General features: G+C 40.0%; 1 gene segment (V, D, J or C); it reads right to left on the bottom strand.

Moving 5' to 3' along the window:
- Nucleotides 1-775: 775 nt before the first annotated feature.
- LOC108802235 overlaps nucleotides 776-14,577 on the bottom strand; it is a 24,115-nt gene continuing 10,313 nt past the window's right edge. The window contains 1 exon segment of the V gene segment in view: nucleotides 776-890. Coding sequence covers nucleotides 776-890 — 115 coding nt within the window.

Below are 14,577 nucleotides of genomic sequence, written 5' to 3'. Positions count from 1 at the left end.
AAAACGTGGGGTCCCCCATCAGTCCTACCAGACCCTTGATCTGAGCACTGGCAGGGCAGGAAAGGGGGGGGGGCGATCGAGGGCCCCCTCCCTGCGCCTTACCAGGCCACGTGCCCTTGGTATTGGGAGGGTGTCCCCATGCCAATGGGGACAAGGGCCTCTTCCCCACAACTCTGACCTGGTGGTTGTGGGGGTCTGTGAGCAAGGGGGCTTATTTGCATTGAGGTACCCAGATGCCGCCCCACCCCCCTCTTGTGAATGAGTAAGGAGTACTTAGAATCTGGAGAGATGCTGAGGAAGGGAGAGACGCTTTACTAGACATTTTAACCATGAAATTGTAATATATATACAGTAAATATATATATGGGGGGGAGACACATAAATATCATGAATAAAATAACATACATATGTTATATTTTGAATGTTTTCCTTTAACGTTTGTTCCTTAAGACAACTCTAGATCAAGGAATTACATCTAACGGAAGTCTGTAGAAATAAATTGTTATATTATTTTATGTCACGCAACCTGAAGATTACAAAATAATTCATTCGGTTTTCACACATTAATCTAGTATCAGTGTATACACACAGAATTAAACAATTAATTTACAATATTGCTGTATTACCTTTTTATGGAATTTACATTATTGGAGGTGCCTTGGTCCAAAAGGGACATTGCTAGACTCAATCTGAAAATATTCAGTGCAATTTCTTAAACTTGATCAGAGTTTTTATTAAAGATAAAAGAGGAAGGAGGTTTTTGTACGGCTCTGTATCACTGTGTGAGAGGCCAGCTGCTACTCTGCTGACAGTAATAATCTGCTTCATCTTCATCCTTTACATCGCTGATTGTGAGAGTGAAATCTGTTCCAGATCCAGATCCACTGAACCTGGCTGGGGCTCCAGACTGCAGATTGGTTGCACCATATATAACCAGTGTTGGAGGTTGTCCTGGTTTCTGCTGGTACCAGTGTAAGCTGCTGCCGATACCAGTACTGGATTTACATGAGAGGGTGACTGTCTGTCCTACAGTCACAGTATTGTAATTTGGAGTCTTTGTCAATGTAATCTGTGCCCAGGAACCTGAGGATGATAAAGAGAACCCATCTTGATGTCTCTGCAGACATACTGAGACATACTGACTACTGAGATGTCACCTCTACAATGTCGCCTATATAACGGCTGCAATCATTAGGGGGGAACACCCTGACATCACATATGGAAATCAGGAAACATGCAAATGATATTATATTATAATATATATATATTTATATCACATTATGTTTTAGCACAAAAAAAAAATGACAAGCAAAGACTACTGAGTCTAGGGAACAAAGCATAATAAGACCTAGTATATTTTTACATCAGCATCCCGGATAAGAAAAGAGATTTTGGTGGGGCTTTTAAGGCACTGAGTGACAGAGCCAAAAAAGATCTTTACCTCATAATCATATAAAAACAAATGTCTTTAATGGAACATGAATAAGATTGGTAAATTGTAACAATGTAGCGTTCATATTCTGACTGTTTGAATACATTGGATTATACCTCCAAATTCCACCCCCCAATCTTACTCCAACAGAATTATAGAGTTGACCACATAGTATCTGTCTATAGTCAAAAATGGAATGATGTTGGTTCTCTTTGTTGGTAGTTGGAGTAGTATTGGTTCTATGCGTTTCATGCTTGGTGCGCTTCTTCAGGAACTCAGTATAGGACATTAAGAAACAATCAGTGGACATGCGCAGAAAGAATGCCGAACCACAGGTCTCACAGATGGGGACAGGTGGGCAATATGAGCCTCCAAAGGATTGGTAACGAGATATCCGTTGTAATTTAAGGCTCCTTCGGCACATACGTTCAACAAATGGAAACTAGCACACCCAGCTGTCCCATTCCATCCACTGCCGCTGTGTTAAGGCAGCTCCCTGCTTTCCTCCAACCCTAGCTGAGAATGCATGTTCTGTTGTTCAAATGTACAATGTCCAGACTGGCACAAAGTGTGGAACTGAAATCTCTACGGTAGAGAGAAATATGTAAGAGTGATAATAGAAAAAGACCAAGTTGTCTATTGAGTCTGCCCGCACACTCTTTTTCACCTTTTGGCCATTTTATTTTTTGTGTTTTTTGCTTGATTACTTTTTATTGTTTAACCCTTTTTCTTGAGTATATAGACTATAGACATACAGTATGTATATGCCAAACATGTTTAAATTCAGTTAGTCTGCTAGACTCACTACCTCTGCTGGAGGAGTAGCATTCTCTACTCTATAGGTTAAATATTACTTTTTTTGGATCAGCTTTGGATTTTCCTCTTGCTAGTTCAATATCAAGTCCCCCCCTTTTTTTAATCTCAGTATCATATTTAAAATATGGCCCTTCTGGAATGTATTCATGGCCCTAGATGTATGTGGGTGTTATGAAATGGTTAAACCAGTGTCATTTACTAATACAGTAAACTCTCTGTTGGTAAACTGTTGCGCGTTTTACCGCGCGTAGGAACGCACGGTAAAACGCTCAGGTGTGAACCGGGCCTTAGGGCTAGTGTTACAAAAATATACAACATCGCTACATCTGGTGGTAGGATGGCACAATACAGATGGGAGGATGGTACAGTACTGAGAGAAGGATGGCACAGAACAACAGAACAGGGGGAAGGTTTTACAGCATCTGTATTACAGCTTACCGCACCTGTATTACAGCACCTGTATTATAGCACTATTGCAGCATCTGTATTACAGCACCCATATTACAGCTCACAACACCTGTTCACAGCACTGAACTGTACTGAAATGTTGTATTCTCACCCAACCACAAGTACAGTATGGCAAACCCAAGTAAGCGTAAACGCTCCCACTGTTTCCCAGTTTATTGTCAGAAGTGGAAAGAAGCACCTGGTACAACTTCAAGGTATACAAAGAATATACTGTAATTTCTCCTTCTCCCATGTGAAACGCCTAGGTTCACATGAATAATGATGGGTGACATAAATGAACAATAAAAGAGGAAGGAGGTTTTTGTACAGCATTGTATCACTGTGTGAAAGGGGTACTTGTATATTGATAACAGTAATACACTCCTGTATCATCTATCTCAGCTCCTTTGATGGTGAGAGTGAATTCTTTCCCAGATCCGGATCCAACATACTTCTCAGGAATTCCAGAGATTCTTTTTATGGCATCGTATATAAGACCTCTTCCAGGTTGTTCCGGTCTGTGTTGGGTCCAAGCTAAGCCATCAACCTTCCATGAACTGTGATAAATGCTTTCACTGACTTTACAAGAGATAGCGACATCTTCTCCTGGAGACACATATATATGACCTGGAGATTGAGTCAGCGTGATCTCTGCAGAACATCCTGTTATAAAGAAAAAACATTTGTTCTCTTAAGATGCCAGGTTTTAGTTTTCTTTTAATTGTGATATTTAATTGATATACACAACATCTAATGTCACCAAAAAAGTCCCAAAGACTATTCAATCTTACCATACCTAAAATATGAAGATACAACACACAGAGCAGACTGCTTTCACTGACTTTACAAGAGATAGCGACATCTTCTCCTGGAGACACATATATATGACCTGGAGATTGAGTCAGCGTGATCTCTGCAGAACATCCTGTTATAAAGAAAAAACATTTGTTCTCTTAAGATGCCAGGTTTTAGTTTTCTTTTAATTGTGATATTTAATTGATATACACAACATCTAATGTCACCAAAAAAGTCCCAAAGACTATTCAATCTTACCATACCTAAAATATGAAGATACAACACACAGAGCAGACGTGTCAGAGGAAGCATCTTGATGTATCTGGACTGTCACACACATATGGATCATTGACTTTGAAGCTCGTTATATCACATGAAATCTAAAGGGGAAATAATCACAGAGTTTCTTTATGCAAACCAGGATTTAGGCAAATAAGACAGACACTGGGTGAGTAAACCCATATGCAACATTGACAAATGAAATATGTTGTAAATTATTTTACTTAGCAAATATGAAATTAAATTGTGTTCATCTAGTTTCCTAATCTGGACATCTTTTAGAAAGCTTTGCTAGGATCTGACTTTTTCTACTGGAGTTTAAGCAATGTACCTTAGTCAGGGACCACCACAGCCTATTAATGGAGATTAAAGAAGCAAAACACTGATAAGGTCAATGCTGCTAGATCATATATTGATCTGGGATACATAAGGAATGCAAAAATACAGCTTTTAGGTGTAGGAAAAAAGTAACACTGCATCACATTGCACATAAAATTATATATTCTCTTATTTTTCTTTTACTTTTACAGACATAGCTAACATAGGGAGACATTGCAACCTTCCTTCTAAATGAAAAGAGGTTTTTGTTCAAAGTTCTGCTAAACACTTATGATTACAGAAGTGATGGAGTATGGAGGTTTTTGTAGACCTCGGTATCACTGTGTGAATGGTGCATTATAAAACTGAAAACAGTAATATTCAGTTTTGTCTTCTTTGCTGACCCTTTTAATGGTTGGGATGACATTTCTTCCAGATTCATGTACCTGTCTAATACTCCATCTAGCTGTGTGTCTCCATGATATAAAAGACCTCTAAGTGCTTGTCCAGGCTTTTGTTGCTGCCAGAACAAGCAGTCAACCTTCAATGACTTGTGGTAGATGTTTTCACTGACTTAGAGATAGTGACATCTTCTCCTGGTGACTTCTCCTTGTGTTGTTTATTCATAGGAATCACCTAATACCATATCTTTAATATAAAGATTAAGGATACAAATTAGATACTGTATGTCAAAGAGACCACCCTGATGCCTCAAGACTATCAGATGCATACAGATTGTTGGTTTCCAAGGCAAATTGATTTTATTAAACAAAACCTCTAGGCAGCGCCGGATTTCCCACAAGGGGAACCAGGGGCAGCAGGGTTGTGGAATTCCTATCTCCCGATGCCCGGGACATGCAGTTCTGGGTGTTGGGTGGGTAGTTGTTTTCTACATTTAGCCCTGCTTTGGGCAAGCAGAGCTAAATGTACAGCAGGGAAGCCGGCGCTTTTTTTGTACAAGTGATCCTGGCAATGTCGCCGAGATCACTTGTATGCAGCCTGCAGGTCTGCCATTCTGTATGGGGGGGGTTGGTGGGTAGAGGGGCGCATTGACGAACCTGGCCTTTGGGCAGCAGAGAGAGTAAATCCGGCCCTGCCCCAAGTGAAATAATTAATTAAAATAGCTCTTATCAGCAATTATCGATTAATAGTAAATGGTGAAAATTAATTTACATCGTGTATCATCTTTAACCCCCTCTTTCTATGCAGCTAATTTATCATTGTGCTCTCTAACCTAATAACATAGTTCTAAGTGATCATTAGCCCCTTCGTTCCATATCTAAATCATTTTTACTCAAAACTCATCCCCCAAAATACACTTTTTCCACATATATGTGATTTACAATTACAATTACTACTTTACCCTCCTTTTAACCCCTTCAAACATTATCAATGTCGTTACCAGAGGCCTCCATTTTAGCTAAGTCTGCTCAATAATGGAGAACCCCCTATAAATATAAATCAGTGGGAGAGTGGTTCTACAGCAACTGAACCTGAAACAACCGTCAAATGAACAGTTCCGTAATATGTACTATTAGCAGTCTACCAAGAGGACTTGTACTGTAGTTGTCAATTGGGGCTTAGCAGTTTTTCCTTCCCCTATGGATTCTCATCAAGTCAAGGTAGTAGGGGCTGAAGACCGTGAACGTGGCCGTTCCCAGAGTGGTAATAATGGAACAGTTGTACTATCTCTGTTCATAATATCTTGTGGAGAACTCTTGCCTGATTGTGAGGGCTCCATTTCCCGCAGCCCTAGCTGTGATAGAAGCGTTTCCCCTCGGGCACTGTTGAAAAATAATATGACTTGTTTTTAAAGAAAAAATACACTCGTAATGGGAAGGCCCATCTGTATTTGATAGCGCTCTTTGTCAAGATTTGAAGGAGAGGTCTTAAAGTTCTCCTCTTCTGAATAGTAACAGGGGAGATATCCGCAAAAATTTGTATTGGATACAATGCAATCTGCAAGTCAGGAAGATTCTGAACTTTAACCATCAACATTTCTTTAATCTGGTAATAATGTGGTTTAACAAGAACGTCTCGGGCGCGGCCATCAGGGCGAGGTACAGTAAGCGCCCTGTGAACCCTATCTAATTCTAGCTTATGATCTGGAATATCAGGAAGAGTGTCCTTCATAAACGATCGAACTGTGGTCTCTAGGTCAGTAATGGATTCTGGCAGTCCTCTAATCCTAAAATTATCTCTACGAGATCAATTTTCAAGATCATCAATTTTAGCCCGCGCTTCATCTAGTTGCATCTGGATAGTTTGAATATGAGCAATATTTGTATTAGTGCACACAACTGTAGCATCCACTTTTTGCTCAATAGCATCAATCCGAGTGCCCAATTCCTGTATATCCATCTTAATCTCTGCTGTAATTTGCTTTGCGGTACAAGCTAACCCTTTGTCCAGAATATCCGTCAATTTAATAATTAGAGGATGATCATCTGCCATTTCCATTGAAACATAGTCACCCTGCGGTACATGCAGGGATTTTTGTTTAACTGGGAAGTTTCTCTGGGCGGATAATATCTCCTCCATTGTACACTCGATAAGGGAGGCAGTAGAAGCAGGCGATTTTTGATCAGGGGAATCTGTACTTGCAGTAGTCCGATGCATAGAATCAGAAGAGTCCTCCACATCACTATGCCCGACTCGTGTCTGTTTTTGCTGTATGGGGGAAGAAGATGGTGCCATAGCCATCTTAGATTTCCGGGTCTCCGACCCTTGTTTATGTAACTGTCTTCTAGACTTTTTGGGCCTTCCCCCTGCCATCGAAGAATAGTCTCCGCTCTTATTGTATCTATAATACCCAGTATCAAGGACTAACAGTACATCACATACTCAATCAATCAGATGTATATGGGACTCATTTTAGCCTACGTAGAGGGAGCCATAATACGTTCCTTGACAGTTATAATCAGGGTCAGATGAGGGCTACTCCTAATTCTTATTAGACCTGGGACTAATGTAGAGCTATGTAATTATTATTTTTTTTATATCACTTTATCACAAATTTATATTTAGGGGGGTTTCCCCCGCTTAAGGGAACCTAGTTAAATGAATGTTAGTCGCAATGTTGGAAGATCTGAACAGTGGGTATATAAGTGAGCCGGGGAGTTGTCTGGCAGTTATTTATATAAAGTAAAGTGTAGGTATAGCACAAGTTGGGTGCAGTAGTTTTTATTAAACCCAAAGGGACCACAGTTGTTAAATTAATGAACAAGGGGTCTTTGAGGGTTTTCCCTTTACTTTTCACTAAGGGTATGAACTACATTTGGATAAAATGGTCCACATATAGAATAGGTGGATTAAGGGGGGTTTATATTTGAATTTTAGGTTAAGAGGCACGACGATAAATTAATTATCTTAAAATAGGGAGTTGAAGATAACACAGTATTTGAGTCAATCACTATTAGTTGTTGCTAATTGATATTTAATCACAGGAGCACTGAATTTATTATTTTACATTTGAACACTTGTATTATCACTTAACAACCTACAAACCCAAGAGGAATTATGGGTAAAGGTAAAATGCACAGATTAAATGGTCGGGTACTTGGACTTGGGGGTTAGGGGCACACTAGTTTTGTGTAACTGCCAGTGGATTTACGTACGATGGCTCACAAATATAGATTTTATTGTAGTGAATTTTGGAGAAGTGCCAATCATGGGGAATAGGCCTTGGGATGTTACTACTTGTACCTACCTAATTATGTTATAATGGATTAAATATGTACTTTCATACGGAATTGTGACGTTATATGGTTTAAATCAATGGTAATTATGGGCCACTGAATTACACTGAATTACAGTTATGGATAGCAGATAGTGGAGCGATGGCTGCATCTTTGAGCATTCATGGATCAATTTGCTAGTGTATATTAATTTAGATTCCCTATAATTTCTAAGCAGCTTTAGTACCCCAGACTTATTCGTGTAGACAGCTCTGGGAGCCAGGGACTCGGGGGATAGTAGTTTCAATTGGTTTGTTAACTCGACTAGTTTATAAATGTAGACATCATACTATAGTGGATCAAGAAATATTAGCCGCTTACGGTATATTTTTTCTATGTTATACAGCCGGGGCGGGGTTAGGCTGCCGGTAGTAGTCGTGCGCCCTCACTTGACCCGATCATGGGGAGATCCCCCTGTTCATGTCCAGTGAGCCACCCGTATCGGGTGGCAATGTAAATTGTATTTCGATAGGGTACCGAGATGCCCTAAGTGTTGGTTTCTGTGTAGTGTGTTATGTCGTTATTTGTGTTTTTTGGTTTATGTGGTTAGGGTATTTTACTTTTATCTTCATATTGACTTTCATTGCTTTTTGTCTCTCCCATGGGAGTGGGGTGGAAATAGTGATCTGGGCCAGTCATCGATTATTGTTGGATAGCAGATATCAAATTGGGGACTGGATTGACTATGTACAATTAATAAGATACCATGTCTTTTTGCTGAGCTGATATTCGCATAGCCACACATAATGTTTAAGGCCTGAATTCGCCCGTAAAACGGCTAGTAGCTTTTAATCATTACCACTCCCAAAAAATAGACGTGCTTTTTCTTCAGGAAACGCATTTTATTAACAGTTATAATCCATCTTTTATACACAAACATTATACGCAGTATTATTTAGCTAATACGGCAGACAAGTCCAAAGGGGTGGCCATTTTGTTCGCTAAGCATGTATCTTTTCAATTACATTTAGAACTTAAAGATCCTGGAGGACGTTATCTACTGTTGAAAGGCACTATAGGGGAACAGTTATAAACGTATAAGTCTTACTACGCCCCTAATGTTGCTCAAATCCCTTTTTTCTCTCATCTTTTCTCGGTTCTCTCGCCGCATATAGAAGGTACAGAGGTATTAGCTGGGGACTCTAACTTAGCTTTGGACCTTAATATTGATAAATCTCATCCTCATAGTACTGGACAGAAATATCCCCCTAAACGCGGACTGACGCTGGCAAAACTTCTCCACTCGCATAATGTGGTGGATGCGTGGCGTGAGTGTAACCCCTCTACATGGGACTACACTCATTTTTTCTCATGCCCACTCTACTTATGCTCGTATAGATCATATATTTGTCCCTCCCCGGATGTTGACTGGTATTAGATCTGTAAAAATTAGAGAGGTTTCTTGGTCTGACCATGCTCTAATCGTAATGACTTCTTCTTTGGCCCAACCCGTTCGAGGAATGGGCCATTGGAGACTTAATGACTCACTCCTCAGTGATCGGGGGATAGTGGCAGAAGTCCAGAGTGCATTGACTTAATATTTTTGTATTAACACTTCCTCAGTATCCTCGTCAATTACTAACTGGGAGGCTCATAAGGCTACTATAAGAGGACATTTTATTTCTATTGCCACGCGTAAGAAACACCAACAGACATCTCATATTTCCAAATTAGAAGGGCAATTGCTGACTCTGACCCAGGCACATAAACAGAATCCAACGAAGGTCCTTCGAGAGCGTATCAACCAGATACGGCTGTCTCTAAATTTGGCCCTTACAATGGTGGCGGAACGGAGTCTTCGCTGGTCTCAACATAGATTCTATACTCATGGGGACAAAATTGGCCATCTATTAGCTGTTAAATTAACACCTAAACTTCGTAATTACTCGATTCTAAAAATAAGACGTGCGACTGGAATGTATTCGCAGAACCCTGAAGTGGTTATCCAGGAATTTGAATCCTTCTATACTAGATTGTATGCTAATGCCCATGCTCCACCTAAAATATTAATACAGCAATACTTGAGATCCCTGGAACTTCCCAATTTAAATCCTGGACATGTAGCTTTATTGGAAGAACCAGTTACCCAATCTGAAATTAAACAAGCTATTAAACAGGCCAAAATATCCTCGGCCCCTGGTCCGGATGGTTTTTCAGCCAGTTATTATAAGAAATTTGAAGAGATACTCCTTCCTCATCTTGAAGCCCTTTTTCTAGCTATATGCAGGGAGGGGTGAGTCCTTAAGTTCGTATATGAACGAGGCATTCTTAAGTTTAATCCCTAAACCTAATAAAGATTCAGGAGAAATAGCTAATTATAGACCTATATCTTTAATTAACAATGATCTTAAACTGCTTACAAAAGTTTTGGCAAATAGAATTAACTCTTTCCTGCCCATCTACATTTATAAAGATCAAGTGGGGTTTATCAAGGGGAGGCAGGGACCAGACCAAATCCGTAGAACAATTGATATAATATCCTTGTTAAAATCAGGTTGGGGTAAAACTGCAGGTGTCACTGACTTGCTGCTATCCGTTGATTTACAGAAAGCCTTTGATTCGATATCCTGGACTTATCTTTTGATACTTTTAGAGGAATGGGGGTTTGGTACTCAGTTTATTCGCCTGCTCAGGAATTTATACTCCTTTCCATTAGCTGTTATTAAGATGCAGGGATTTAAATCAGCTCCAATCTCGATTCATAAAGGCACTAGACAAGGCTGCCCTCTCTCGCCTTTGTTATTCGCATTGGCGATTGAGCCCCTTGCCATCTCGATACGAGAGAATTTGGACATTAAAGGGGTTCACTGCAGTGCTAAAGAACATAAATGTGCCCCTTTTGCAGATGATCTATTGTTGTTTCTCACTCAACCATTGATCACCCTCCCTAATGTAATGTCTTCCCTTGATAGATTTGTGAAGGTATCTGGACTTCAGATAAATGCAACTAAGTCTTTGGCTTTGAATATAAATCTGCCCTTAGAGTTAGTAAATACATTAAAAGGGGCATTCCCTTTCTCCTGGCCGTCAACCACGCTACCATATATTATTAACCTTACTCCCTCTTTTGATTCATTGTATCAGGCGAATTTTCCTCCTATTTTTAAGAAATTGAGGGGGGACCTGGATAGGTGGTCACTCTACAACCTATCCTGGTTAGGGAAAATAAATGCTATCAAAATGACTCTCCTCCCTCGACTATTATATTTATTTAGAGCTCTTCCTATCCCGGTCCCCAGATCAGAATTGGCCAGCTTTCAATCCAACTTGGTGAAATTTATATGGGGAGGCAAAGGTCATCGTTTACCAAGGACAACACTTTATACTACCAGAGAGCCTGGGGGTTTAGGGGTCCCAAATATACATCAAATATAACAGCACGCAGTTATCCAGGTGGTGAATTCAGCCCCTATGAATGTTGGTGCCTCCACTCTACTAACCAGAGAGGGGCCATCTCCCTACTGTATCCCATAATGTTAGAATCTCCTCCCAAACAACCATATATGCGGGCCTGGGAACGGGACTTGAGTAGGGAAGCGTCAGAGGAGGTATGGAGGTGTCACTCTAGAGTGACAACCAGGGGCCTGCTTAATGTCTCACTGATGGAAGCCAATTTTAAGGTTTTTTCCAGGTGGTACCTGTTGCCCTCAAGGCTTGCCCTTATGTATCCAGGATCATCCCCCCTATGTTTTCGAGGATGTGAGCTCGGGGGCACCATGTACCACGTGTGGTGGGCGTGTCCTCGCATCCGTGCATTTTTGGGAAGGGTGTTCAATTTGATCTTCCGGGTTATGGGGGTGCGGGTTCCTAGCGATCCCAGGTATGCTCTCCTTAACGATACCCTCCCTGGGATATCTAGACATTTTTACACGACTGATAATGTTCATTTTCCTGGCAGCTAAAACTACGATTGCTAAGGCCTGGAAAACACCCAAGGTGTCATTATGACAAGTAAAGACCGAGCTGTCTTGGATCATGATTCATGAAAAATTGGCGAGTATTATTTCGGATAAAGTTGCACAGTTTGAGTTAACATGGGATCCATGGTTGGCTTACGAAGGCTGCGCAACAATATGAAAATCGAGGGGGGAATTGTAGGCCTTAGTCTGCCTTGACCAAATTAACTGGTTCTCAAATTATAAATTAGGTTCCCCGGTTAGTTATACTTTGAGTGGTTCCTCTCCTTTTGCCCTCTCCCACCTTTTTTTCCCCCTCTCTTTCCTCTCTCTCCTTTTCTTCCTTGGCCTTTCTATTTTCTTCTTATTTTTGTTTAGGTAATTGTGTAGGCGGGGCCGGATTTACTCCCCCTGCCACCCCAAGGCCAGGTTCCACAATACTCCGGCCGGAGGAAGTATCTGACAGCTGGGGGGAGGAGCCTCGGGCCTCCCCGTCGTGATTGGACGACGGCGGACCGTAGTGTGCGGCCGACGGCCGACGGATACCTTACACCGGCGCCCGCAACTTCCCCACAAGGTCACCGCAGCCATCCCTCTGCGCTCTGCCGCCCCGAGGCCGGGCCTCGGTGGCCTTGTGGGAAATATTGGCCTGTGTGTAGGTTAGTTATGTATGTTTTGTGTTAGTTTTTATAAGCAACATCTAAGCAGGGATTACTTACTAGCCAAATTTGATGGCCATTAGTTATTTCTATCAGTAGATCAGCTCTATGACTTTATAATTAAAAGGAAAATCATTAGGGAAATATGTCATTTTATAATGGAATTAACCCTAGTATTCTATCAGACTGAGGAGACTAAGGTGTTAGCTAGATGCTGGGAAAGTCAAATTAATGACTGGCAAAATATATTAATATAAGAATGTACCCTTCCTAATAATATACACAATTGTAATGTTTTCCTTTCTCTCCTAAAGGTTATCTGTATGTATTTATAAATATATTAGATTGATAATAAGAAATAAGTGGAGCCAAACGAGTAATGCTATTCTTGGATGGATGTTATTTTACTGTATGGTTTTATGACATATGTGTCTTAATATGTCTTGATGAAAACAATAAAATATTTGAAAATGCGGCCCTGCCTCTAGGGAAATTACATCAGATTTTTTTTTTTGGTGCAAACAGGAAAACATGCAAATGGCACAGACTAGACTTCAGTTACCTAAAAGTTGCATAACAGATGCATTGTGCAGTTGGGCGAGTTTGTTTCAGTTGCTGTGGTATATGCCATTTGGACAAAAAGACAACATGGGTGGTAAATGGAAGCTTAGATTCAACGCGGAAATAGGCAACAATGGAAGAGAATAGTATTCCACCCTGTACATTAGGTGGAATGCAGTTGGACAAAATAAAATGGATGGACTTGGGAACACTGGCTAACAAAATCGAAGCAGCACCACTCAATTCACTTAATGGGAGATACAAAAAAATTGATGATAATGTATTATTATATTTGTATAAATACTTAATAAGGTCACAGCTAGAATATGGGCTCTAGTTTTGGCACAGCACTAAAAAAGGTTAGAAAAATCAGGTTTGTATAATTTGGAAACAATTACATCTTAGTATTTGCTCAGCCACAGACATTAGAGTAAAGCTATGGCTAGAAAATGCCAAATTTTTCCTACAGCTTGTTTTGTGTAAAGCTGAAGGTGTTTCTACACCCAAAACTTTTTTTTTTTTTTTTTTGGATAGAATGGAAAAGAATTAGAGCTCTTGTCAGGGTTCCATTAAAGAGATTCCTTCACTTCCTGTCTGGTAAAAAGTTGTCTCCAGCAGAGGATGTGAGAGGGAATCTTTCTAACCGCAAAACAGAAATAACTTCTTTTTTTTTTATTTAATTTAGGGAAATGCTAGAACCAGATTTTATTTATTGTTGTCTGTTTCCCTGGTGCAGATTTTCTCTCACTTACTGTCCAATAAAAGGTTGTCCCCAGAACAGAAAGTGAGGGGAAATTCTAACTGAGTCCAAGATTAAATTTGATTGATTTAAATTCTGTTGATCGCTAATGAAAACACTCACCTCTCCGCCGGCTTCCGGGAGTCCCGCCGGAGATCCGGTGACGTCACGGACATCGACATTTGTTATAATTAATCAAAATTAATCGATTAAAAAAAATTTGATTAATCGAACACGAAAATTTTTATCAGTAACAGCCCTAAAAAAAAGTTTTGGGTATAGATACACTTAAACTTCGGCCATACCTTCATCTTGCACAGTTGTTTCTGGACTGAAATAGCTTACTCCGATGTCACTGTACACTGTGAGCTTCTTACAATGTGCATTATAAGCTTCATCAGGCCAGGTAGAGCCTGCCTTATTTTATGGCTGAAGGACATCCAGCATCATCTAGGGCTTTCCTCTCCAGCCTGACAATCCCTGGCTTTCCCTTTCAGTAATTGGGTTTTAGTTTTTTTTAATAATAAATGCGCAGCATCACATGCAGGCAGTACCTAGAGCATTCCGCATACATATTTAGCCTCTTTTGGAAATCCCACTCCTCCAGACTGACATCTACCCACCAAGTCATTTTAAAATTTGCAGATGTAAAAATTAAGCTTCTAGCAGCTGTTTATTAGTATTATTATTAGTACCGTATTATTATTATTATTAGTAGTAGTAGTAGTAGTATTAACATTTTTAATATAGAATTTCATTGGAAATATTATATATCTGTTCAAAAAAAAACAAAAATCAATACTAAAGCAGCTTTAAAAAAAATACAAAATATAATTATGCAATATTTTATTTTTTACCTGGAAAAAAAGAAAATTATAACATAAAAATATAGGTCTGA

This window comes from Nanorana parkeri, unplaced genomic scaffold (genome assembly GCF_000935625.1).
Source record: "Nanorana parkeri isolate BGI_ZX_2015 unplaced genomic scaffold, ASM93562v1 scaffold2740, whole genome shotgun sequence".
Lineage (NCBI taxonomy): Eukaryota > Metazoa > Chordata > Amphibia > Anura > Dicroglossidae > Nanorana > Nanorana parkeri.
Note: the sequence above shows the minus strand (reverse complement) of the source record. Positions and strands in the feature narration are given on the sequence as shown.